This window comes from Nicotiana attenuata, unplaced genomic scaffold (assembly GCF_001879085.1).
Source record: "Nicotiana attenuata strain UT unplaced genomic scaffold, NIATTr2, whole genome shotgun sequence".
Lineage (NCBI taxonomy): Eukaryota > Viridiplantae > Streptophyta > Magnoliopsida > Solanales > Solanaceae > Nicotiana > Nicotiana attenuata.
In genome coordinates this window covers 36,146-63,497 of record NW_017673179.1, presented here as the reverse complement: position 1 = coordinate 63,497, position 27,352 = coordinate 36,146, and the positions used below count along the sequence as shown (strand labels likewise).

Below are 27,352 nucleotides of genomic sequence, written 5' to 3'. Positions count from 1 at the left end.
GCATGCGAAATCTTGGTGTGTTCTGTGGATTGTATGCAGTGATTGCGATAACAAAGTCAATAACCAATTTCTATTAATTGGCATCATGTATAAATTTTAGTATAGAAACAACAATTAAAAGATAAAAGATTATGACGAATTCTTAATATATCACATTTTAACTGTTGTATTATTAATATATGTATTATATTTCACATAAAATTCACTTATATTATGGGTAGTATTTGTGAACAAAAGAAAATGATCACTAAATATTGTCAATAGTGCATAGCACATGCGTACAACTAATATTTGCTCTAATCATTAGTCTAAGACATGATTAACCGTGAGATTTGGAGCCTTGGCTAACTGCGCAACTGCACTTTGAAAGTATCTACTTATATTTTCTCTCTAAATTCTGCATTACAAATATACACATTTATATCATCTCATTCTTCTTCCTCCTTATTTTCCACAGAAGCAGAGAGAGATCAAATCCATAACACACTCTCTCTCTCTCATGGCGAAGCGGTCCTTCTCCCTTTCTCCTTTCTCCTCCTTCTTCCTCCCTAGAGGCGACACTCTCTTTTACCTTATTGCCCTTTTCTCTATCCTCTCCCTCCTCCTCCACCACCTCTCCCCCGTCTCCGCCGCCGAGAACCGCCACTTTGAGGGTTTCGATGCCGATGAAGTCGACGACTTCGCCGACACCGTCGACCCAATCATCTCCTCCATGCCACCACCTCCTCTTACCACCACTCTCTCCGTTTCCGACCCTATTGAATCCCACCACGGCCCTCCTGATCCAGCCCCTCCAGTTACATCTCAGCCGTCCGATCCGAAACCAGCTTCAACATCCTTTGACTACTGGGATGAGGATGAATTCGAAGGTATTCCTCAATCCTTACCCTCTGATTCCCCTTTAATTACTGAATCTGCCACTGCTACTCCCACTTCTTCCCCTTCGGATCCTAATTTGAAATCTGAACCAGAGCCCGAGCCTGAAATCCCGAAATCCATATATTCCTTTACTGTTGAGATTGTTTGTGTTTCTTTCTTGATTATGTTTGTAATAAACTATTTTACTGGGAAAAAAGAGAATGAGAACTTAGCATTAGCTTGGGCTAGTAAATTTGCAACAAAAGACTCTATCTTTGAGAAGAATTTTAGCTTATTGGGTGTTGGGGAGACCGATGATTCACCATTGTTGTTGAAAGAAGGACAAAATGTGTTCAAATTTTATGCTAGTGGGAGGAGATTTTGCCAGGGTTTGTTGGCTACGATGGAGCTTAAAAGCAGGCATGATTTGATTTCGAGGTTGTATAATATGGTGGTGCCTTGCAAAGATGAGATAACGTTTGAGGTGTACATGAATGATGATGCAATGGACCACGTGGTTCTTGCTGTGGCTAGGAAGAAATTGGCCAAGACTATGCAAAAGGAGATTACGGATCTGCAGAGGTTCGCATCGTTGGTGAGCCCGCCCACTGGGAGGAAATGGGTTGCTGAAGAGTTGGCTGTTGTCTCCGAGTCGAAGGAGGTGGCTGGGGATATGATCAATGATACCGTGCTTGATCAGGTTCGTGTCTGAATGCCTTTTGTCTAGCTAGGATATTTTGTTGCTAGAAAAATAATATGAATGTTAGTGAGTTGTGCTAGATTGAAATTTCCTGTTCTTTTGCAAATGTTGAGTTGGAGTATCTAATCTAAGCTCAAGTATCATTCTGGACTGTTATATATTTGCAGTGACTTTGATTCCATTATATTTTTCCTATATTCTAGAACTTATTGTGTAGCCATGAAGGCTTCTAATATAGATATTGGAGCGTGGAAATCTCCTGTGCTTAAATGTTAGTACTAACTTTCAGGTTTTGGAGAATTGTGGTTTGTAGGAATTTTTACTAGTAAGCTGTTAGTCATAAGTGTTATGGTGAAGTTGAAGTAATTACGCCTTGTGGAAGTTGGTGATCTACTGAATAGGAGTAAGAGTGGGCAGTGTTTGGTAGAGTTGCTTAGTGACAATTGAAGGGTACTACATGTAAGAAAAGGAGAATTGGAAGGCATTGTTGAGTGGTTCAGTTTGCATGTGAACTGTGAACAGAGCTGCACTTGCTAGAAGAAGCTTAAAGATTTGCACCTTTAAGTACCTAACTACTTGTTGATTTTGTGGGTAGAAACTGAAAGTGACAGGAACCTTAACCTCAAGGATATTTAATGCAGACAGAGTGAAATTATCTGAACCTACTTGATCCAAAAAAAGGAACGATATTTTGACCCTGCCTGCTCAGTTATCTAGTTTAAAAAGTAGGTCAATGTATTTTTTGGTGGTAAATTATACTATCTTTGCCCAAAGAGATTTACTTTGTTTGATATTTATGGAAAAGAGGAAAAGAGTATGTGAATAATTGTGTTAACTTTATAAGAGACGTTAAGATTGTTTGAAGATGTGAGAAGAGTATGACAATCTCACCTTTAATTCATAAGATATGACACTATTTGTGGTCCTGTGGGGAGGGAGGAACAGAGGGGGGGGGGTGGGGGGGGGGGGGGTAAAGGAGGAGACTAACTGGTTTGGTTTTTCTGTGTGAAGTATTGATGATTTATAGTCATGATAACAGGAAGAGAAGTTCCACCAAAAAGGGGCATGATACATTCTTCTCTTTTGTCCAATTTTTGATGGAGTATAAAAGTTAATGGTGAGGGGTAACCAACTCATTCACTTCTAGTCCACTCATCTTGTACATTGAAATGACTCCTTAGGCTCCACTTTTACTTCTACTCCTTCAGTGTCTCCGCTATTTATCCAAGCAAACAACGTAAAGTAGTGTCATTGTCAATTAACTTGGCTTTCTGAGATGTCGATTTATTTTCCATTTGAGGAATAGAATGTTCTCTTTGGAGCATGCTAAAGTAGAAAGTTGGTCAGGCAAAATGGGGGTGATGAAGTATTTGGTAAAAATTTCTTTTAGAAAGGGATACAAAAGAAAAGGAGGTGGACACTTTTTTAGGATTGATGGGATTAATGACATTTATAATTACTGAACTTGGGATTGATTGGGTAAATGAAATTCATAATTATTGAAGAGAAAATCTTTCTTAAATGTAAATTTAGTTCCTGGATTAGATTTTAAAATTTAATTCTTTCCCACATTATCGAACTTTAGATGAGGTGGGTAGGAAACTGAGCACCATATTGATTTCTCTATTGTTTTTAAAGTGCTAAAATCAGTCAGAATATTATTCTTATCATCAATTGTGCCAAGAGGGTAAACCTATTACAAACATTGGGATTTGTCTTGTGCAAATGTTGTGAAGGTGGAATTCTTTTGTGGAAAAGGATTTTGGTTCACATGTTTCTACGTATCTGTTCTGACCCGAGGACACATTTATCCAGTTCTAGCCGCTCCTTTTTGTTACCTGTGGTTGCAATCTACCCGACTATTAGGATTAACTCTCAGTCCTAGTCCTCTATACCTCACCCATAGGTGAAAGTCATTTCTTTTCATTTGCTCTTTTTCTGTGGGAACACTTGCTCCTTTGGTTCACAGAACAGCAAACTGCAGAATAAGCTATTGATGAACTTTTATTGCTCTCAGATGAGCATCCTTAGTGAGTACTGAGTAGTACATGATGTAGCTTTTTCTAATCAGGTGTAGTATGTGATATAGCTCTATGTTAATACCTGCAGGTTTTCGGTGACAAAGCATATGAGAAATTTGGCAATGGTTTCATCTCGATGCATTTCTCTGATCAACATCTGGGTTCACACAAGAAGATGCTGGTGTTCAAGTTTGCTCTCCCTGATGCCAAAAACATGGCTGATATGACCCGGCTTGTGGCTCTCGTACCTTATTACATTGACTTAGTTGGACGATACAAATTGAGCTCGCATGTGAGTAATTATGGATGCCGCTTTACTGTATGTAAAATTCGAACACATTCATATTTTCTGAACTTTGATTTCTATGGTTCAGGCCCGCACAAAAACTGATGGAGCAAGAACAAAGGTTGCTCAAGAGATTTACAAAGAACTGCAGAATGCCAGGCAAGAAGCGCTGCAGAGGAAGAAGGCTGAGCAGAGAAAGAAGATAGAGGAAGCTGAGGCTAAGCTTAGTGCAGAAGCTCTTCGCAAGAAAGAGGCTAAAGAGCGTGCTCGGCAGATGAAGAAGGCAATGCCAAAAATGAAAATGACCCGGGCTGGGTAGATTCGAGTTTATATGCCATCTCAATCTTCTCTAGACCCTGTCAATGGTCATTGTGTGTCCCAGTGTCGCTGAATTTGATTCTTGTATTAGGTAGACGGGGTCTCTTTGTTGGTTCTGTACCTTAGTTAAGTAGTCTAGGGGTCTTTCATTATTTTGGCCACAGGTTGTGGATTCTGACTTAGTTTGGTGCCTATTGTGAAGTAATGGGTACACTCAGTTAAAATAATATTTTGTTAGAACTGAGAACAGTTTCTTACAGTAAGTAGAAAAACTTAAATCTGAATTTTGGTGGTCTAAATGATGTGAACGATTGATTGCATCTGCTACAACAAAGCTGATGATGTCGCCACGTTGTTGGACACTGGTTAAAACTTTTATTTAGTTTTGTTTTTGTTATTATGATTATCATTTTAAGCCACATCTTACACCTCTAATGCAACGCAAGATTTGACGATTTCATGAGAACTTGTGTCAGCAATGGTGATAAATGTTGATATAAGTTTGCTAATACAAGTCTGAAAGGCTCAATTGGTTGGCGACTTATCTGGTTGTGCATATTATCACTTTTTTCCATCCCGTTTCCAGCTGGGTTGCATGAACTTAGAAAGAAATGAGGAGTTGGTACTAAGAACAAAATTATTTACCAAATAATTGATCTTGACCGCATTGCCCATTTTTTTCTTCCAAGATTGTTCTGGATTTGGTCTTGTTTTCTTGCAGACATGAAACAATCAGGAAACAATGATATCTTTCTGATAATTAGCTTATATAATGATATATGATTATTTTCTAAGTAATAGGAAATAGTACAGCCTCAAAAGATCTAGTTTGACAACAGATAAGAAATTCAAATTTCCATAACCAACTTTGGAGCTCAGCTTGTCGCCCTTCTGCAGCAATTGTATGACACAAATGTATCTCCAACAGCAATGAATAGAACATAGGCACTGCCACAGGCATGACATCATCATCTTTTGGGAGAGGATAGCGAGAAAATATTGCGCAGCTTTTTCTTGAAAAACAGTGGTAAAGCTGAACCGAGAATTGGCAATGTGGTTATGATTGCAGCATATGCAAGCACCCACATTGAAATCTTGCTACGCTGAGAGAGCTGATTAAGACATCTTTTAACAGGAACCATCATTGCATCAAAATCTGCTTTCGGAGCAGGATCAAGCTGAGTTGTTGCATTTGTTTCTTGCTGCACCGTAGCATTGACACCTCTAACACTATCTCCAGCATTGTCATCTTCAGCCAATTGCTCATTCTGCTGACTTCCTACTTCACCTGATGGCTCATTGCTAAATGCGGTTATCATTCCGTCTTCTCTGACGTTCACATATGGTGCCTGATCAATGGATGATTCCAGGGGTCTATCCACTGTGGTATTCTGCATCTGCACAATATAATGACATAAAGGCTCCCGATTACTCTAGCTTCAACTATCATTCTGATATATAAGAATTCACCATCATTTGTCTGGACCTTCACAATAACTTATGAGTAGAGCTATCAATTAACTAGGTATTTAAGCTTATCTTTATAGCATGAGCAGTTTCAAGATGAGCGTACAAATCTGCATACGTTTTCTCGATGGATCAATGAGCTGGATTTCAAAGCACGAAAATATTCTTCAACAGCCCTAACCCACCTGCACCATAAGGAACACATGATTGACTTGTTCTCAGTAAGTATTGATGTCATATCTCATGCTGCTAAATAGTCACCACACACGTCAATACAACACTTGGAGGAGTAAGTAATACATTTGAATGCTTATCAAATACAGATTTACTGAATTCTCCAATTACATCTTCCTTACAAACCCCAAATTCTATTTACAATCCCGAAGTCTGTACTCAAAGAACTCCGTTTTTTCTTGATCCTTCCATTTTGGAGCATTTTCGCATGCTAAAAGAATTGAGACGACTGAATAATGGCGGAGATGAATTGCTAATTAAATTTAACAAAAACATAAAGTAAACTAAATTACAGTGCCAAAACCATATCAGATGAGAGGAACGCAAATTACCAGGAACTTTTTGCAGTAATCCCTTCAAAATATGCCAAGTGTCCACCATGGTGCGTGGTAGCTAGTACGATATTTTTGTTTGCCCTGAACAAGAATCATGTTGTCATACTATATTTAGAGGTGCATCACACACACGCTCATACACAGAGAGACATGAATTGAAAGCATAAAGAATAAAATGATCAGGGGCAGACACAGATGATATGAGGTGAGTTTGAACTAATGAAAGAGACTTCAATATAAGCAAGCCTCAACCTCCATTAGGTAATTAAGTCTTTTCATATTATAAGTACTTCACGGAACACCCAATATATATTGCGGAATAGTTACACCCCCTAGAGGAGGGAAGGGACAGAAAGTAAGGTTTTCTGCACAAGTGCCTTCAGTTTCCATTATGTTTGGCTCAAGGGTGACTCCACCAAATGCTTAACACATTAAATCATTCTTTTATGTCTTACTTAACAACCACACAGTTCCATATTCTCCCCCCACACGATAATATAATTTTTGCAGCTGTATTACTTCACATTAGCTCTGACCTTTTATCTCGGTCTAGCAAATTCGAAATGAAGCTAAAAGGATATTCTGCAACACAAAGGATGACATACCGACATTCATCCCATGGAATTGCTTCTCTTGTACAGACTGGATCATCCAAGCTACTAATGCAGAGAAGGGGAACCATCACATTCCCTATATAACTGGTACAGCTTGCTTTTCTGTAATATGTATCAACAGTCTTGGGGAAGAGGGGATGGAAATAAATGCTGATTAATAAGGCATTGGACACACTACTGAAAAAGGAGGTAAAGTTGTGTTACCTCAAGATTAGCAAGAACACGTGTTGCATGGTGGTCAAAATCTCTGATAGAACGTGACTGCAAGAGAAACAAAGAAAATAAGCCATCAAAATGAGCTCCACACAGCGCAACAGAATAATTGGATCAGGGGTTTCAGGCTAACAACAGACAAGGTGGAAGTCTGGAGATATCACATCTCCTCTACGCAGATGATGCCATTATTCTTTGTGATGCAGAGATAGACCAGATAAGGATGCTGAGAGTTATTCTTACAATCTTTGAAGGCATTAACTGGGGGAAAAGCCTAATTTTCCCGGTTAATGAACCTCGGCATATTCAGCAACTTGCGGGGATTTCTTTGGTGGTGAAATTGGTGTTTTTCCAACTCCTTATCTTGGTATGCCTTTGGGGGCTAAGTGTAGATCCATTGATATCTGGAATGGGGTCTTGGAGAAATGCGAAAAGAAACTAGCAAGGTGGAAAAGTCAATATCTCTCTTTAGGAGGCAGGCTAGTACTTATCAAAAGTGTACTAGATGCCCTTCCTACTTATATGATGTCTTTGTTCCCTATCCCTCCGAAAGTTGAAAGGAGAATGGATACTTTAAGGAGAAAATTTCTATGGCAAGGCAACAAAGAAAGAAGAGTGTTTCATTTAGTTAAGTGGAAGACAGTCACTCTTAGCAAGAGGCATGGGAATAAAAAATTTGAGGAAACAAAACCAAAGCTTCAGAAGAACAATCATATGGAGGATGGTAATTAAAGACAAGTATGGAGAGGCAGGGCCCTGGAAAACAAAGACAGTAAACACTACCCATGGGGTTAGTGTCTAGAAGACAATTAGAAATCTTTGGCAAATGTTCAGCAACAAAATCAGCTATAAAGTAGGTAGTGGACAGAACATTTCTTTTTGGGAAGACAATTGGTTGGGATAGGAGCCTCTTAAGACAATGTATCCAGACATTTTCTCAATAAATCAGCAGTAGAAGACTACTGTGAACGAGGTTTGGTCAGCTCAAGGGTGGAATCTCACTTATAGAAGACTCTTAAATGATTTGGGAAATCACTAGAATTGCAGATTTTTACAACAAATTCAATCAATTCACTGGGGTCAATCAGGACGTAGACAAGGTGTGGTGGTTGGGGCACAACTTAGGAAGGTTCTCAGTCAAGTCTTCCTATCAGATGCTTAATCAAACTAATATTGTGATTGATCTTTGGCCCTGGAAGCACATATGGAAAGTAAGAATACCCTACAAAGTGGCATGTTTTGTTTGGTTGGTTGCTAGAAAGGCTTGTTTAACACAGGATAATTTGAGGAGAAGGGGAATATCTTTGTGCTCTAGATGTCACTTATGCGGAAGGGAGGAAGAAACCAACAGTCACCTTTTTCTGCACTGTTCGGTGACTGTTCAGGTTTGGAACATATTTATAGCACTAACAGGGATTCAATGGGTCATGCCCAACAGCACCATGGAAATGTTGTCATGCTGGAACAAGGGGAGAAGATCTGTAAGTGAGAAGAAGAGATGGGGTATGATTCCTACATGCATATTGGTGGACGCTTTGGAATGAGAGGAATTCAAGTTGTTTTGAAGACAATGCTAACTCAATTCAGAAGATTAAAATGAATTGCCTACTGCTTTTTCATTTTTGGTGTAAACTGGAATACATAGAGGACTCAGAAGCTATAATAGATGTTCTTGGGTCTTTGTAAGAAGATAGATAAATTGATGCATATTTTTGGTTATTCCTACGTAATTATGGCATGCACAGCCTTTGCCCTTTTGAATATAGCAAACTGTTATCGTCTCAAAAACAAATGAGCAATACAAAAAGATTGATCATCTACTTTTTAGTCGCATAAATTATCAATTAAATCAACTCTTTACAAGGAACACAGAGAAATGTGCTCTTAGTACGCGTGAAAAAAGAGGACTTCACCACATCCTTGAAGTTACTCGAGTTAGAATATTATATCCAACTGAGGGTGCCTGTGTTTAATTAGCTTCTTGATACTGCAATGGTGCTAAAAGTTCAAAGCGCATCAAAGGTTTCTTGTCCCCTACTAATATTTTCTTTCTTGTATTCTCTGTAGTAGATGTCTCATCTCAAGAGGAACATCCCAAACTAAACTAAAAGGGATAGACATCCTCATATGAAAAAGTAAAGCCACTCTAGGTTTACATGTTATCTTTGTTATCCTTCCTTGGCACTAAACATAACTAAATTTCCATCAGATATCAGATTTCACATTTACTTTCTTTTGATATGTAGACTTCCTATAGTATAATATTCCAGATGTCTTCAAACATGTTTGTATTTCCCATCTGATACCCAACTATTTATGTAAAGTCAGCACTATGATCCTTCACAGGAAAACGTATAGTTTGGTTGCCTGGTAGAAATCTCAAAATGTCAGTGATTAGAACTCAATATATTTTAATTGGGGAAACTCCATCTATGTTAGTCTTTGTTAGCTGGTCCTAGCATGAAATAGTCATATTATGAATCCTTTAAACATTGACTTCGTTAAAATGTGTTCTCTTAGGCACGTGCTACGTCTGCACCAGGGTTTAGTGCTAAATGGGCAAGGGTTCCATGACGATACCGGCCCGAGAGCGGAATGGATACAGAGGATTTATATAACCAGCGCAGCTAGTATTGGATTGAGGTGTAGTTGATTGATTTAAGTGATAGTCAATTGAAGATAAGGTACTGACAATAGATCAGAAGAATTAGATGACCTTAGCAATGCCTTCCCAATCTGCCAAACGGGACCAAGTAGTCTGATGCCTGCAAACAGATTTTGCCACACAAAAAGAATTAGGACTTCTGAATGAAGACCAAGTGAAATAAAATTACAAGGAACATAGAATTAACTTAGGATTAATGCCATCACAGCTAATAGCAAAGCCATTAAACAAAACACAATATCAGACTGATTAAAGAGACTAGAGGGACGTACAGCTTGGCATAATCTTTTAATCCAATTGTAAGAGCTCTGTCATAGAATCTCTGCACAAGCCTGCGCTTAATAAACCTGTCACCAATCTGGAAAAAAAAGCAAGTGGATTTGACTTAGATAGATAGAGAAAAGCACAGATGAATTTTTGTCTGACACAAGCAAAAGACGGAATAACAAGATTAGAGGTGTGTTTGGCAGGAAGGAAAATGTTCTCCATGAGAAAGTTATTTTCTAGTGTATGGTATGACGGAAGTCATTTTCCATGGAAATCATTTTCCATCAAAAGGAAGAAAATGACTTTTCCCACTTATGGACGGAAGTTATTTTCCTTACAACTATCTTAACTTTTAACTGCATATTAGTTGTTTTAGCTAACACTTAGATATTATCATTAATCTCTGTTACTCAATAGTTTCATCAAAACACTCTCCGATTTGCTAATATTATTTTTAATTTTTAACATATACTTTTTATAAAATATACGTTTCACTCACCAGTCAAACACCACAAACATTTTCCATGATAAATGATTTCCTTCAGATTAAAACACCCTAGGTCCTAATGGTAAAGAATAAACTTAAAAACTGACTAATTTGACTTTAATTAGACTAAGGTTGCCACTATCACTATCTTCATCTAGCATCTTCAAAGAATTATTTCAGGCCAGAAAAACTCTTTCGAGATCATGATAATCCAACAGATCATACATCCAAAACAGCCTTCAACCCAAGAAATAAAAAATATATAGTAGAATCCAATTTAGTGGGAAAAGTGGGAAGATATACCCGATAAAGGATGACGAATGAAACCAAAAAGCTAGCAATACACCAATACCTTAAAAGAGAGTCAGAGCATGCATATTAGTTAGTCTAGATACTAACCAAAAGGTCCCAAGGAGAACAAATAGCAGCTGCCCCAACAATTGCAGTATTAACTCCTTCCTCACCAAGATATTTTACCTGGAAAGTATTAATATTGTCAATAAAATAGTTCTTGGCTTCATCCACAACAGCTGCCCAGTTGAATATACCTGAACTCATTAGAAGTACAATATTTAGAAGAGGAATGCCCATTTACTTAAAAAGCCTTTGAAATCGAATCATTTGCACGTCCATTCATGGCTAAGTTTTGCAACATGTCAAACTTCAGCAGATGGACAATCTAGTAAACTGAGAATAATCTTGTTTAGATGTAACTTCTTCACTAATGTGGGAAATTTTTGTAATGGTCATAATGTTGATATACAATAGGCGTTTTGTATATAACGATGAAGAACTGACAACTAAAGCTTTATGAAAGCCATCTAGACAGTTATCATATGCCCGTGTACCTGTTGTCTGTGCATGTATATATACCTTGCTGACAATAATAGCTTCTCTGAAGATATTTACTGTAACAAGCTATGGTAATTCTCTTCCTTTATCTTTCAAATTTAGTTTCTGTCTTCAGGTAACCATAATGAAGATTCTTTAGCAAAGGAAAAAAGCTAACAGAATATTCAATAACAAAATTGTAACAGCGTACCAGAACATTAGCACCAATGCTGGTCCCAATAACAAATAAAGGAGCTTGAGGGTATTGCGTGTGAAGATGGTCAATCACTTTGCGAGCGTCCTCCGTCCATCCAGCATTATAAAAGCAATCAGACTGCCATCAGGATATCATGAATCTTGAGCTTTCATTGCTTAATAGTCCACAAAATATATATTTCATAACATGATTTTTTGATGAAGCATATTTCATAACATGATAAACATATTACTACCAAAGTTATGGACCTTAACGAATTAAATTCATTGTTTAACTTTCACTATTTTCAGACTTATTTTCATCACATGAAGAGAGTAAATTTACAGGTAAAGAGTTTAAGAGAAACAACAAAAAATTAATGGAAATGGGAGGCACCATAAACCCTAAAAGAAGTTTCAATTTCATGAATTTCATCAGGGACCAAGTAATAAGGCAGTTTCAGTGTAAAAACTAGCTGATCCACAAGCAACTTAAAATTAGAAAGTTCATATCATCTCTCCTCTCCGAGCAATTCAACTGAAGGAAATCTAGATCATATTTTCTCTTATCAAAAGTAACTAAACTGGAAAAACTTAAAGGTCTTGCTCAAGGAAGGAGTACTCACAGTTATTGACACTCCGCCGAGACCCCGATGATTGCTCACAACGACATTCCATCCACTTTTAGCCATCTTAAAAGCAAGATGCTTTATGTACTGCTAAATTATAGCTGATTTAAGAAAGAGCAAAGCGAATATTTGCAGTTGACAGCACATAACCTCAAGTAATCAACCAGTATAAAGTTAGAAATAATAAAATTTTGTAAAAGCCACAAGACCTGGTTATATCTACAGAAAGGAAAAACGGAAGAAATATGCTTATAAACAGAGAAGAAGGGAAGCGAATAAGAACTCAATGGAGGAAGAAATAATTTTTGCAGCACAATTGTTTCTCCAAAAGAGAAAGAGACATAAACATGCAAAAAACTCATAATTTTGAAGACAACAGGAAAAGAGTGGAAGAAAGCTTACAGCAGAATCAGAGTCACTTGTTAAACCAGGAATCACTACCATAATGGGACCTTTATCATCACTGTGAACTCCATCAAAACGTTCAACAACTGGCTTTTTAACTGACAGATAAAAAAGAAACAGAAATTGGTGTAAATTTACTCCATTAAGTACGTAACATATAAAAGCAACAGGGAATACTCAAGAACCACTACTCGATTGGTCCGGTGAGAGCTTGAACTTAAGACAAGTACTTGTTAAAGCAAATGATTAGAGATGGTAACTTGCATACTTAGCAGGGATGATTCAGAACAGATATTGAGTGCTATCAAAACGTAACCAACTAGATAATTACAAGTCCACACGTAACTTCTTAAATAAGCTAAAGTTAGTATTAGTAAAAGAGAGACAATTTATGATTCTTTTTCTTCAAATCAGAATTTCATTAATATAATGAAGTCATTTATGACCTAGGCTGATAAAACTGCTTGAATAAGCTAGCTCAAGCACACACCAGGATATCTAAGGAACAAAAGTTATCAAAGCATAGAAAACCACAGCTTTCACAGCAAGTGGAGAATAAGACTTCAATTATAAGGAAAGGCAGATAAAGAATTTAATCAATGGAGAAATATTCAGAGTAATTCAGACACCCTTATATTGCTTTCCGTCAAGTGCACCCAAAAAATAGAGATTTGATCTTCTATTGGTTCATTCTAACATTCAAAAGGGCTCCGCACTTCCTAAAAGGTAAAAGATGGAGTTGGAAGAGGTTCTTCCATAGCTTTTTTATTTCTACTTTCCAATAATTTTATAACCTTTCAGTGGCTATTCTTTCACAAAACTAATGGCCAAAGCTAAATATAATACCATCTTCTTTCTTCCCCTGAACTTCTCCTCGAACAGCAAAACTATATTATACGGTCCTCCTTAACTCAAACCTTTATACTTTATTCAGTTGGCTAGTCCTCATTTAACACTTCAACTAATCCTTTATCTTTGATATAAGCTACTAGGGACTACTTTCCAAGTTGTCTAGAGCATCTTCTTCTAAGGTCTAAGTTGTCTAGAATGTAAAGCCTTTAAAACTGGTTATCCAACATAGTTGGGAAACGTTCTTGATGACTAGATAACACTTTAACTATTGGAACTCCAAAAAGTCCTCCAAACTTGTAGAGAAATTGACTTTTACATCAAAAGTACATTGTCATATTCCAGATCTTTATTCTAGTTTTGAAGTTTAGTTAAGTTCTAAGACGCTTCTTCAATCAAATTATGAGTTGAAACAGTCCATGATGAAATGAAGACCAATGTTCAAAATGTACTTTACCATCCGCATTCGTTAGCCAATCCAAAGCTATTGTCCCACCATCAGACGTGTGAAATATCTGTCTGGAGGCAACAATGCATTAGTGAGCAAAAAGTGGCCATTCTTCACTTTGTAAAAGGGAAATATGAGAATATGATCTTTTCATAATCTCAAGGGCAACTGTTTCGCAGACAACACAAGTGTGTCTCATTTACTTGTCCTAACTGAAGAGTAAAATTAACACGTCGATGAAACTGAAAAATAAGTCTGTTAATTGTCACCTCCTATAGTTGCAAACAGGTGCCCTTCCAAAGAACTGTAAAAAGGCAGTCTGAATATGAGGACTGCAAAGCCACGGAGTAGACAAATACCTGCAATAACCAACAAGAAAATACCAATGAATAAGGCAAAATGAAACAAAAACCTAAATATACACCTTTCACACAACTTCAGTCTAAAACTCCAGATTACTTAGAACTTTTTTGTTATGAGTAAGACAGAATTAATTGATTACAGAAAAAATTGCTCCCAAAAAAAAATGTACTAGTACATGATTTAGACTTACAATCCACCTGATACAGAAGGGTATATTCACTGGTTCCAAATCATCGTCATATTATATATACCAAAGTTCCAAAATGATGAAGATTAAATTTTAATTCAGCTTTTACCTGCCATGAAGAATTTTGCATTTGGAAACGACCTCTTGATACAGCTCACAGCTAGAGTTAAAGGTCAAAGTAACAGGTTGTCCCCTAAACGCAGTGAATAAATCTTGAAAGAAGTGAATCTCCACGAAATTATAGAGGAATACACACAGTAAAAACAGGAAGCCCAAGAAATAATGAGAAATAGGTATCAAGAAAGCAGCTTTAAGCAAAAGCTCATATGGGGATTCTAAGCTTAACTCGATGCAATCCATGGGGATCTTGTAACAAGAAACAAGAAAAATTGATGGAAAAGAAATATGGAAACAAAAGGGTGGGTAGTTAAATGGAATAGTCGGTTGGGGCAAACTCGAATTTTCCACAAATGGTTGGGATTTGGGCCATTTGGTAATCAATACGTGACTATAGATTTGCCAAACATTTTGTCTTGTTTTCAATATATCTATACTGTCTTTTTTCGAAATTAGTTCAACTTAGAATACTTTAAATTACTCCCTCCACTTCACAATAAGTGACCAATTTGCTTTTAGCACACTCATTAAGAAAATACTAAATTCTTGATGATAGGCTATAATTGCATATTTTAGTCGCTTATTACACTCAAATGTACTGCACTTTAATTGGGTTTGAGCTTTAATCGCTAGTGTCTTGCACTAATTGTGTGTTTTATGCCTTGTAGGAGTGATTCCGAGCTATGTAGATATTATGGAATGAATTCAAGTGACTTAGAGCTTTGAAGTCTGAGTAAAAGCTCAAGGAATTAAGCTGGGATCGTGTTCAGGGGTCAACGGATGATAGTTAGAGCGAACGAAGATTCGAGCAGGCATATTGCGTACTGTCTAGCGCGGCCACTAGCGCGGTCACGAGCGCGGCCGCGCTAGTCAAACCCGGAAAAAGTGTCCTCTTTCACATTGGAAAAGGTATAATTGTTTGGGCCCAACCCTACTTGGTATATATACATGGAAAAACGGTATTTTTGTTTAACCAAAAATTAGATTTCAGGTCAAAGCTTGAATTTAGAAGAACACGGGTTACTGATAATCGGAAGAATATGTAAAGAAAGAAATTTGAAAATAATTTGATCAAAAAGCAAATAAATCAAAGTATATTCCAATAGCGTTTTTTTCGTGTCCTTATAGTTGTCTGTGACTATCCCTTTATAGCCATTTTGGGGATACAGAATTCACCTTTGTCAGAATAAGACAATTATGGGTAATTAATGACTTTAAATGTTACGTTATGCAATCATATATGTTAAATACATATTCTCTAACGTTTCCAGTATTTAATACTCATTAAATGCTGTATCTGGCTCTTTTTTACTGTCAGATTCATTCCTTTGACTTTTCACGATCTTTGACCTTTAAATGTCTTGAATAGGTACGAGCGTTGAATTACTTGTATGACTGCTCGTGCCTTCTCCATTTAACTTGCTCGTATCTGTTGTTGCTCGTATATGTTGTTGCTCGTATCTGTTAATCAACCTTAATTCTTTGACTGTTTGACCAATCTACGTGTCATGACACATCACCATATATATATAAATACAATTTTCCCCAATATAGATAGTCCCCCCACTTTCCATTTATTCATCAGTTTGAATATTTGGGAAGTGGAATTCATTAAAGGAGAATTTTTGTCACCATTAATGCTCTGACAGAGTTGACGCTTCAATTATCACTTCCATTTAATGCTCTAGACATGTGTCATCTCCTTATTGGTTCCACAGTTTTACAGCACTTTCTCAGGCTTTCTTTACGGCTCCATTGTTCATGAAGTGCCAGTTACCATTATTGTGACCCTTCGATTACTGCATTTTTACTTTTGACGGTCGCCCATCAGTATAAATACAATTTTTTCCTTTCACCTTTTACCGCATAAAACTTTTTTCCTCGAACACTTGAATTGTGCAAATCTCTATTTTACTTCTTCTTCTTCCTCATCATGTCTTCTTCAAATCCTAACCCTAAGAGAGTTCCTATTTTAGATAATTTTCCCAATGCCCCTGTTAGGCATAGAAGGGGTGGGAGACTTCGTAGCTTAGGATCCTCTCGTGGTGGCGGTTCTGCCATGCCTTCTCCTAGCCCTGGTTCTTTCTCTAGAACTAGAAGTTCTTTTACCCAAAAATCTTCTTCTAAAAGCAAGGAGGCCTCTGAACCATTACAAGAGCCCTTGGTAGAAGAAATAGTCCCTAATGATTTATCTTTTCACCATGATCGACAATCACTTCAAACCCAAGTTTCTGGTCTAGATCGTACCGATGCTTACCCCACTTTGATTACAGAGATTTTAGCTCCCATAGTCCGCAAAGATTGTCATTGGAGTAACGACTTTCCCATTGTAATCCCCAATCCAAATCAAAGAATTACCTCCTATATGACTGGTCTTTCTTTTGTTTACACATACCCTTTTACTCTTGGTTTTAAACCAGCCATTGATCCAGTAATTCTCGATTTCTGTCATTTCTTCAAAGTTTGTTTAGCACATATTGGCCCGCTGGTATGGAGGGTTGTTGCTTGTTTAAGGCATCTGGCCAATTTGGCAGACGTTAATTTCACCTTCCCTTACTTAATTCATTTATACTCCCCTAGACTTTTTCGTAATGGCGTCTTTACCTTAGTGGCTAGGAGTAAGAGGGTTTTGGTGAGCCCAGAAGATGATAAGGATCGTGGCTGGTACGCCCGATTTGTTGCCGCCCCCACAGTTGGTTTAGTGGGTGAACAAAACGTTCTCTTCCCTGAGAAGTGGAACTTTGCACGTAAGTCTCTTATTTCTCTCGTACCTCTTTTCTTCGAGTTTATCAATTTCTCTAACTTTGTTTCCCTCTCTCCTTTTTTTTTGTTTTTTTAGCAACCATAGGAGTTGTGGAGAACATTCCCAATTTTCGTGGTTGGGTAGATAAATTGCTGAAGATCGCGCCTATGGAGGCTAGGTCTTGGAAATTTATTTCCAATCGTCATGGTTGGAAAGTAAAGACTCACGGTATGAGTTTTTGTCTTTCTCGTATGTAAAAAAAATTTCCCTTGACTGCTTTAACTTTCAACCTTCTCTTTGTCAAGTTTTGCTATTCGAGGTGTTACTGCTGAAGCAGTTGCGCCTCTCGTTTAGGAACCCAACTTTCCTTAGAGAGTGCTCAGGATATTCTTCTGAAAAGAAAAACCAAAGACGATGATAGCTCCGACGAAGAAGAGGAGGATGGTTCCTTGGTGAGAAGGCCAAGAGTTAGGAGACGTATCGTCTCTGACGAAGCTGGAGCTTCCCATCCTCTTTCTCCTACCGGGCCTGTTAATCTTGTCTCCGATGATGACGTTGCCACCCCTCATGATACTCATGAGTCGATTAACCAGCTTTTCGTTAGTGGTTTTGAGAGTGGTGAGTTAGGACTTGTTTTAGATGAACCTCCCCTATCTTCCTCTTCAACTCCCATATCTTCAGTTCATTCTCTTCCTTCTTCTACCGTGCCTTTGGTTCCTTCCTTACCTGCTCCATCTGCTTCCGTACCTGTTCCACATGCTTCCGAACCTCCCTTTGCTGTTTTCACTTCTTCTACCACTCCTCCTTCTACTGTCCATAATACAGAAGTGGGTTCTACAAGCAGAAGGATTGCTATGAGGAGCGTGACTATCGAAGTTCCTGCCAACAACAGCCTCTTGAGGAAATCCGGTCAGGCGGATGTTTGGCTTGAGCCTTTAATAGGCCCAATTGAGAAAGAAAAAATGAATAGCCATAGCTGTCTGACTTTGATGAACGACGTAGTTCATTCCACCTTGAAGGTATGTCACTTCTTTCTTTGCTTTGCCATAATTTTTCTTCACTTATCATTTTCAGGCCAACCTTTTTGGTACAGAGCTGATGAACAGAATTTCTTTATTAGAGAAGGCGACACGTGACTCTGAAAAGGCTGCTCTTGATTCAGAGAGGGAAGCTCGTGACTTTCAGATGGAAGCAGCTAATTGGAAGGAACAATTTGATAGTGCTCAAATTACTATTGAAGATTTGCAAGAGAACAAGGATAACCTGGAACAGCAGATAAGAGCATTAACTTTAGAGCTTGCAGTTGTCAAGGCTTCTTCAAGTCAGGCAGAGAAAGAAAGAGAGCGTCTCGAGTCTTCTTTCTCAGAACAATTATCTAAGGCAAGTGAAGAGATTAGAGAGCTGAGAGCTCTTTTAAGTCAAAAAGAAATTTATGCTAGAGATTTGGTACAAAATTTGACTCAGACACAAGAAAATTTGCGAATTTCTGAAGACGAGATGCAGGACTTAGAAAAATCTCATGCCTCTCTCCAAGCCTCTTACAACTCAGCCTTGGATGAAAATGAAGGTCTCAAGAATGAAATTGCTGCTTGGGAAAGAGATTATGAGCTTCTTGAAGATAAGGTTGCAGTTGATGTAAGCTGGGCTTTTCTGAACTCTCGTCGTGATGCTTTAGTTGAAGCTAGCCAAGAAAACTTTAATCTAGAGTCAGAGTTAGCTAAAGTAATGGAGACTATTGAAAAAGCTCAACAACCACTGGACTTCCCTTCACCCGCGATTGAAGTTTTCGAAACTGAAGTTCCCGGAGTTAATGTTCCCGTGGATGAGGTTCCCTTGGCTGAAACTTCTGCAGTTGAAATCCCTATGAACACTAAAATTGCCTCAGGTGATGCACCCTCTTCAAGCTCAACCGTGCCTCAAGTTGAAACTTCATCTATTGATACTCCAGTGATTGAAAATCAACCCGCTCCTGTTGGCGATGCTGTTCCAGTTGAGCCCACTGATGATCCTTCTTCAGTCCTTTCCTCTTAGTGAGCAAATTTACATCTGTTTTAAATTCCCTTTTTGCAGGTACCTGTTTGGAAAACAGTGTTTAAAGTTTTTGGATTCATTTGAGAGTTTTTGTAATCAAACCCTTGGCTATCACTTGAGGGTTGGTTTTTAGAAGTACAAGTCCCCAAGTCTTGTAATGGGGCATTTTGTATAAACAATTCGATGACTAAGTTTATACTTAGTCTTTAGTTTTTAAATATTAAGAAGTTTTTATTATCATTAAACTTCCGTCTGTTCTATTCTTGCCTTTTTATTTTCAAGGACTTAAAGAATAGTCTCCATTTTTGTTCTTTGAAAAATGCTTCTGTTAATCCCATGACTTAATAACATGAGTTTTATAAAAGAGGGCCCTTTTATATTCTGACACTTAATGAAGAAGACGTCTCAACTTCATAATGGTGTTATCATACGATAAAAGAAATAGGAACACACATGTTTTTTGCAAGAACTTTGACAAGTTTTTATTTCTGAACCTTGACAAATATTGAGTAATACTTTACATGTATTTGCATTACATCTATAACTTTCTCGTAACTGTTTTCCTTACAGAGTTTTTTCTTATAACTCGTTTTAGTACATAGCCTATACTATGATGAATGCCATGACTTCGTAACTTCCACTCCGTACTTGATTCTTATATACACGTGACTGTATATACTATGTAGTCCCCAAGTGTTTGAGTGTTGAAGTATGAAGCCTCGAGCACTTGATAGTCTCCTTCTCCTGGTCCTTTTTCCTGAAAAGGAAGTACAGACGGGACTCGGGGGTGCGATTATAGATGAAGACTGCTTAACCCGTGTATACTTCTATCAGAATAATTTTAACCCTGGGCTAGGAATTTTAGTTTATTCCACGTTGCGTTACAGGTCGTGACTCATCATGTAGTACGGGTTAGCGTTTTGCCTATCATCTAAAATCGTTAGTAAAAATTTTAATAATTCAAAAAATATAATTTAACATGATAATACCTTACCGTGGGTTTTTCCTTTGAAGTAGTATCTCTTCAAATGAACTGCATTCCAATATGAAGGAAGCACCTTCCTGTCCATTGTTTCCAACTCGTATGCTCCTTTTCCTGCAATATCTCGAACTCTGTAGGGTCCTTCCCAGGTTGGACTTAGTTTACCCGCGTTGGCTGCCTTTGTAGATTGAAAAATCTTTTTAAGCACGAAGTCCCCAATTTTGAAGTATCTCAGTCGAGCTTTCCTGTTATAATATCGTTCGATCACTTGTTTTTGTGCTGCCATTCTTATTAATGCAGCTTCTCTCTTGCCTTCTAGTAGATTCAAATTGACCCGCATCTCTTTATCATTAGACTCTTGTGTCGCTTGGGAGAATCTCGTGCTTGGTTCTCCTATTTCAACCGGGATTAGTGCTTCAGCTCCATAACTAAAGAGAAAGGGGTTTCACTTGTGCTCGTCTTTGTTGTCGTGCGATATGCCCATAAAACTCCGGGTAACACTTCAGGCCAATTATCCTTTGACTCCTCTTATCATTTCTTTAAATTGTTGATTATGACTTTGTTCGTTGATTCTGCTTGCCCATTACCCACTGGGTGATAAGGTGTAGATGTAACCCTTTTAATTGCCAACTCTCAAAAAACTCTGTGACTTGAGCTCCGATAAATTGAGGGCCATTGTCGCATACAATTTCCTTTGGTACACCAAAACGGCAGATGATATTTCGCCAAATAAAATCTTTAACTTCCTTTTCTCGCACCTGTTTAAATGCTCCTGCCTCTACCCATTTAGTGAAATAATCAGTAAGTACGAGAAGAAACTTTACCTGTCCTTTTGCTTGAGGTAATTGTCCTACTATATCCATTCCCCATTTCATAAATGGCCACGGCGCAATGACCGAATGTAATAACTCTGCTGGTCTGTGTATATTGTTACCATACCTCTGACATTTATCACATTTAGCCACGAAATTTTCCGCTTCTTCTTCCATTTTAGGCCAATAGTACCCTGCTCTAATCAAGATTCTCACCAGTGATCTTCCTCCTGCATGATTCCCGCAATGCCCCTCATGTATTTCCCTCATTACATACTCCGTTTGAGAAGGTCCGAGGCATCTTGCTAAGGAACCACCGAACATTTTACGATAAAGGTTCCCCTGTTTGAAACAGTAACGAGCAGCCTTTTTTCGAAGTGCATGCTCTTGTTTCTTGTCACCAGGGACGGTACCATACTGTAAAAAAGCAATAATTTCGTTTCTCCAATCCCAAGTTAAATTATTAAAATTTACCTCATTCTTATCAGGTTCGAGAACTGAATGAAATAAATGTATAACTGAAGCGTTTACATCATTTGCCACATCAGCTGCGGATGCGAGATTAGCTAAGGCATCTGCTTCAACATTTTCATCCCTTGATATTTGTATGACCTTCCAAGTTTGGAATTGCTTTATCAGTTCCCGTACCTTTTCCAAGTACTGTTGCATCCTTGCTTCCCTAGCTGTGTAAGTCCCCAGCATTTGATTAACCACGAGTTGCGAATCACTTTTGATCACCACTTGATTTATACCAAGTTCTCGTGCCAATTCTAGACCTGCAATCACAGCTTCATACTCCGCTTCATTGTTAGTTATGGAATGACATTTAATAGCTTGCCTAATAGTGTGACGACCCGACCCGTCGTATCAGGTATTACTGCCCCGTTTTCCTCATTTATTACTTCTTCATGTTTCATTACCGGTATGTGGTGAGTTAGAGTTGATTCGGATTGGTTTTGATAAGAAATGAGACACTAGGGCTATAATTTCATATGTTGATCATTTCCTGACTCCTTATACATTGCGAGATATAAGCTTCCAAAGTCATCCCTGTGTATTAGAGACCTTCCCGGGCAGCCTATAGTTTAACCACCATAACTTTTTGTACACAACTTTAAATTCCAATTAATTTACATTTCCGAAAACTAGACACAAAGGGCTACAATTTTCATTTTTGGATCATCTCCAAATTCCTTATAGATTGTGAGATATAAGCTTCCAAAGTGGGATCAACACAACAGAATATTTCTTCTCCGCGATCGCGATTCATTGGCACGTTTCTCACATTTTACTCACCGCGATCGCGACCAATTCCCCGCGATCGCATAGAACACTGCTGTAGCCAAAAACCAGCAGTTAAAAATGGCCTAGAAATGGTCCGAAACTCACCCGAGGCCCTCGGGACCTCAACCAAAAGCACAGACATATCCCATAACATCATTAAAACTCGTTCCAATCATCAAAACACATCAAACAATGCTAAAACTATCAAATCACATCGGATTCAAGCCTAAGTTCTTAAAAAACTTCCGAAATGCACTTCCGATCAAAAAGTCTACGAAACCTCGTCCGAATGATCTGAAACTTTGCACGCACATCCCAAATGACATAACGGAGCTACTGCAACTCTCGGAATTCCATTCCGACCCCTATATCAAAATCTCGCCTATCAATCGGAATTCGCCAAAATACTAACTTCGGCAATGCAAGCCTAATTCTACACCGGACCTCCAAAATAAATTCCGATCACGCTCCCAAGTCACAAATCATCTCCCGAAGCTAACCGAATCACCGGAAATCACATCCGAGCCCTCTAACTCATAAGTCAATGTCCGGTTGACTTTTCCAACTTAAGCCTTCTTAAAAGAGACTAAGTGTCTCGTTTCTTATCAAAACCAATCCGAATCAACTCTAACTCACCACATATCGGTAATGAAACATGAAGAAGTAATAAATGAGGAAAACGGGGCAGTAATACCTGATACGGCGGGTCAGGTCGTCACATCAAGAGTGATTTCAAGTTGATTTTTGGAGCCGGTTGAGGTAAGTGGCTTGTCTAACCTTGTGTGGGGGACTCCTTTCCCTTAGGACATGATAATTGATATTTGAATGCCTCGTACGTGAGGTGACGAGCGCGTACTTGAGCTAATTATTGGAAATTCGTTTTTACTTGAAGTATTTAAATTGAGTTTTCTTGCTCATCTGTCTATTTTAAATTGCAAGTTTATCCTATGCTAGTCTAGAGTAACATGTTTATTTGACTTATTTGTCTAAGTGCTTAAACTGTCTTGTTTGTACTCCGTGCAGTATGTTAGGCTAGGATTTTCTATCACTTGTTCTGAGTTTAGCATTTATCTTTATGTTTGGGTTGTTATTGTGTGTTTTTAAATTGGGACTACGGGAAGGCATCCCGGGAGATTCCCCTGCACTTGATATGTTCTGGACTAAAGGTGCGGGATACCAAGAGATCTCTGGCACATGTTATTTCAAGTTTTGAGGATACCAAGAGATCCCTCGTGTATATTTTGAGGATACCAAGAGATCCTCGGGATACCAAGAGATCCCTTGTGTATATTTTGAGGATACCAAGAGATCCTCGGGATACCAAGAGATCCCTCGTGTATATGATGAGGATACCAAGAGATCCTCGGGATACCAAGATATCCCTCGTGTATATGATGAGAATACCAAGAGATCCCCGGTTGTTGTTCCTGTTGTGAGTGGTATTTACTGGTATTGTCCTGTTTCTGCTTTCTATTACGGTTTCCTTATTTATCCTGTTTAGATTCTCGCTGTAGACTTTATTTATTCTGTTTTTTTCCTCATCTTATTATATATTATGTTATATCTCAGTAGGGCCCCGACCTTTCCTCGTCACTACCCAACCGAGGTTAGGCTTGGCACATACTGAGTACCGCTGTGGTGTACTCATGCCATTCCTGCGCATGTTTTTCATGTGCAGATCCAGGTACTTCATCTTAGGCGCATTATCCTTGAGGCAGGGAGGGCTACGGAGACTTCGAGGTACATCTGCAGCGTCCGCAGACCGAAAAGTCTCCTTCCTTACTCTATCTGTAGTATTTAGTCTTCTTCGTACTAATTTTTAGACACTCTGAAGTTAGAGTCGTATATTACCTTCTGTTATCTTGTGTTCCGGTGAGTTTTCGGGTTTTGGGGTGATATTGTAGACTTCCGTGTTATTGAGTAATATATGCCGAGCGGCATCTTTTATGCAGTTTTCTTTTAATTGTTCAGTTTTAATTAATTGTTCCGCATGCTATGTTATTTTTCGCTTTGTTCGGCTTACCTAGTTATAGGAACTAGGTGCCATCACGACATGTTCACGGAGGGCGAACTGGGGTCGTGACAAGTTGGTATCAGAGCCTAGGTTACTAGGTCTCACGAGTCATGAGCAGGTTTAGTAGAGTCTCGCGGATCGGTATGGAGACGTCTGTATTTATCCTCGAGAGGCTGCAGGACCTTTAGGAAAACTTCCCATTCTTGGAATTCTTATCGTGCGTACTTGATTCAGCTTGAGATATAACTCTTGAAATTCCTTCCACACGTCTGTATGCACACGTGAGCGCTCAGTATTATATGTGCCTTGAAGGTTTGTGATTCCCCGATCGAGGGGCGAGATGTAAGCTTCCAAAGTCATCCCTGTGTATTAGAGACCTTCCCGGGCAGCCTATAGTGTAACTACCATAACTTTTTGTACACAACTTTAAATTCCAATTAATTTACATTTCCGAAAACTAGACACAAAGGGCTACAATTTTCATTTTTGGATCATCTCCAAATTCCTTATAGATTGTGAGATATAAGCTTCCGAAGTGGGATCAACGCAACAGAATATTTCTTCTCCGCGATCGCGAAAGGCTTCACGCGATCGTGATTCATTGGCACGTTTCTCACATTTTACTCACCGCGATCGCGACCAATTCCCCGCGATCGCATAGAACACTGCTGTAGCCAAAAACCAGCAGTTAAAAATGGCCTAGAAATGGTCCGAAACCACCCCGAAACTCACCCGAGGCCCCGGGGACCTCAACCAAAAGCACGGACATATCCCATAACATCATTCAAACTTGTTCCAATCATCAAAACACATCAAACAATGCTAAAACTATCAAATCACATCGGATTCAAGCCTAAGTTCTTCAAAAACTTCTGAAATGCACTTTCGATCAAAAAGTCTACCAAACCTCGTCCGATGATTTGAAACTTTGCACGCACATCCCAAATGACATAACGGAGCTACTGTAACTCTCGGAATTCCATTCCGACCCCTATATCAAAATCTCGCCTATCAATCGGAATTCGCCAAAATACTAACTTCGCCAATTCAAGCCTAATTCTACACCGGACCTCCAAAATAAATTCTGATCACGCTCCCAAGTCACAAATCATCTCCCGAAGCTAACCGAATCACCGGAAATCACATCCGAGTCCTCTAGCTCATAAGTCAACGTCCGGTTGACTTTTCCAACTTAAGCCTTCTTAAAAGAGACTAAGTGTCTCATTTCTTATCAAAACCAATCCGAATCAACTCTAACTCACCACATACCGGTAATGAAACATGAAGAAGTAATAAATGAGGAAAATGGGGCAGTAATACCTGATACGACGGGTCGGGTCGTCACAAATAGTTTCACCCGTAGGTGGTACTAAAACAATTCCTAATCCTGCACCTTTTAGGTTAGATGAGCCATTAGTAAATAAGGTCCATGTACCTAGATTAGCCCCATTAAGTATCTGTACTTCTTTTTCTGCTTCTAACTGCATCCCTTGGCTAAAGTCAGCCACGAAATCAGCTAATATCTGGGATTTTATTGCCGTTCTAGGTAAGTACGTGATTTCATATTCACTTAACTCTATGGCCCATTTAGCTAACCTCCCTGACAATTCATGTTTATGCAATTTATTACGTAAGGGGTATGCAGTCACTACAGCAATGGGATGACATTGAAAATATGGTCTTAGCTTTCTAGATGCCATGATTAGAGCAAGTGCTTGTTTTTCTAATTGCGGATACCGTGTCTCTGCATCTAACAAAGATTTACTAACATAATAGATAGGAGATTGTTTACCCTGCTCTTCTCGAACCAAAACTGCGCTTACCACAACTTTTGAAACAGCAAGGTAGATGAAAAGTTTCTCCCCAACCTTTGGTTTTGCTAGCAAAGGTGGATTTGACAAATATGTTTTCAAATCCCTAAGTGCTTGCTGACACTCCTCGTCCCATTCAAAATGGTCCTGCTTCTTAAGTGCCGAGAAGAATTTGAAACATTTTTCCGATGATTTGGAAATGAATCTTCCCAAAGCTGCAATTCTTCCCGTCAGTCTTTGAACTTCTTTCTTGTTTGAAAGTATATCAGGGATTTCTTCAATGGCCTTAATCTGTGCAGGATTCACTTCAATACCACGGTTAGAAACAAGAAAACCTAAAAACTTACCTGATGCCACACCAAATGCACATTTTTCTGGATTCAACTTCATATTATATTTTCGTAAAATTTTAAACGTGTCAGATAGGTGCGATATATGATCTTCCGAATGTTGAGTCTTAACTAGCATATCATCTATATATACCTCCATGGTCTTACCTAAATGTTCTTGAAACATTTGGGTGACTAACCTCAGATACGTTGCACCTGCATTCTCAAGACCAAAGGGCATTACCTTATAACAGTAAGTCCCCCTGTCTGTTATGAAAGAAGTTTTTTCTTCATCTCCTGGATCCATCTTGATTTGATTATAGCCTGAATATGCATCTAAAAAACTTAATAGCTCATGGCCTGCAGTAGCATCAATTAACTGATCTATATGTGGTAAAGAAAAAGAATCTTTTGGACAGGCTTTATTAAGATCTGTGTAATCTACACAGACTCGCCACTTACCATTCTTCTTTGGAACCATAACAGTATTAGCTAACCAGTTGGGATATTTTACCTCACGAATTGAACCAATTTTTAGCAATTTTTGAACTTCTTCTTGAATCACCTTATTCTTGAAGGTTCCTTGCTTTCTTTTCTTTTGCTTGACGGGAGGATATGATGGATCTTCATTCAATTTATGGGTCATGACTTCCGGTGATATCCCTGTCATGTCAGAATGGGACCAAGCAAAACAATCTGCATTAGCTTTTAAAAATTCAATCAATTTACGTTTCACCTCCGGGCTAAGATTAGCTCCTATGTATACTTTTCTCTCGGGCCAATGTATAAATAACACCACGGCCTCTAGCTCTTCTATCGTTGTTTTGATGTTCTCATTCTCCTCCGGTTCTTGAATG

At 38.5% G+C, this 27,352-nt stretch overlaps 2 protein-coding genes across 3 annotated transcripts; one reads left to right on the top strand and one right to left on the bottom strand.

The window, feature by feature from the left end:
- Positions 1–335: 335 nt before the first annotated feature.
- LOC109215650 (uncharacterized protein At5g49945-like) lies at positions 336–4,580 on the top strand. Its single transcript, XM_019379754.1, has 3 exons — positions 336–1,558; positions 3,668–3,871; positions 3,954–4,580. Exons 1-3 carry the CDS (start codon positions 500–502, stop codon positions 4,182–4,184), a joined length of 1,494 nt encoding a protein of 497 aa, XP_019235299.1. The 5' UTR covers positions 336–499; the 3' UTR covers positions 4,185–4,580.
- A 334-nt stretch (positions 4,581–4,914) lies between these two features.
- LOC109215649 (embryogenesis-associated protein EMB8-like) lies at positions 4,915–14,877 on the bottom strand. Of its 2 annotated transcripts, none has more exons than XM_019379751.1 (14): positions 14,482–14,877; positions 14,092–14,181; positions 13,832–13,893; positions 12,523–12,623; positions 12,118–12,207; positions 11,508–11,630; positions 10,865–10,942; positions 9,984–10,069; positions 9,763–9,811; positions 7,038–7,094; positions 6,825–6,955; positions 6,217–6,300; positions 5,757–5,835; positions 4,915–5,580 (listed from the first exon to the last, which is right to left on the bottom strand). In XM_019379751.1, exons 1-14 carry the CDS (start codon positions 14,730–14,732, stop codon positions 5,152–5,154), a joined length of 1,710 nt encoding a protein of 569 aa, XP_019235296.1. In that variant the 5' UTR covers positions 14,733–14,877; the 3' UTR covers positions 4,915–5,151. The 2 variants fall into 2 exon arrangements, with proteins under 2 accessions (XP_019235296.1, XP_019235298.1); XM_019379753.1 differs by having other exon boundaries at positions 5,769–5,835; positions 14,482–14,876.
- Positions 14,878–27,352: the final 12,475 nt, after the last annotated feature.

Bases quoted from the DNA above. Each gene is read 5' to 3' on its own strand.
- LOC109215650 (XM_019379754.1), top strand. From the start codon at position 500: ATGGCGAAGCGGTCCTTCTCCCTTTCTCCTTTCTCCTCCTTCTTCCTC. The intron at 1,559-3,667 runs GTTCGTGTCTGA...TAATACCTGCAG, and splicing joins ATGATACCGTGCTTGATCAG to GTTTTCGGTGACAAAGCATA. The intron at 3,872-3,953 runs GTGAGTAATTAT...TCTATGGTTCAG, and splicing joins GATACAAATTGAGCTCGCAT to GCCCGCACAAAAACTGATGG.
- LOC109215649 (XM_019379751.1), bottom strand. From the start codon at position 14,732: ATGGATTGCATCGAGTTAAGCTTAGAATCCCCATATGAGCTTTTGCTT. The intron at 10,070-10,864 runs GTTAGTATCTAG...TTTTTTTTCCAG, and splicing joins GTTCTCCTTGGGACCTTTTG to ATTGGTGACAGGTTTATTAA. The intron at 5,836-6,216 runs GTAATTTGCGTT...CTTATGGTGCAG, and splicing joins ATTACTGCAAAAAGTTCCTG to GTGGGTTAGGGCTGTTGAAG.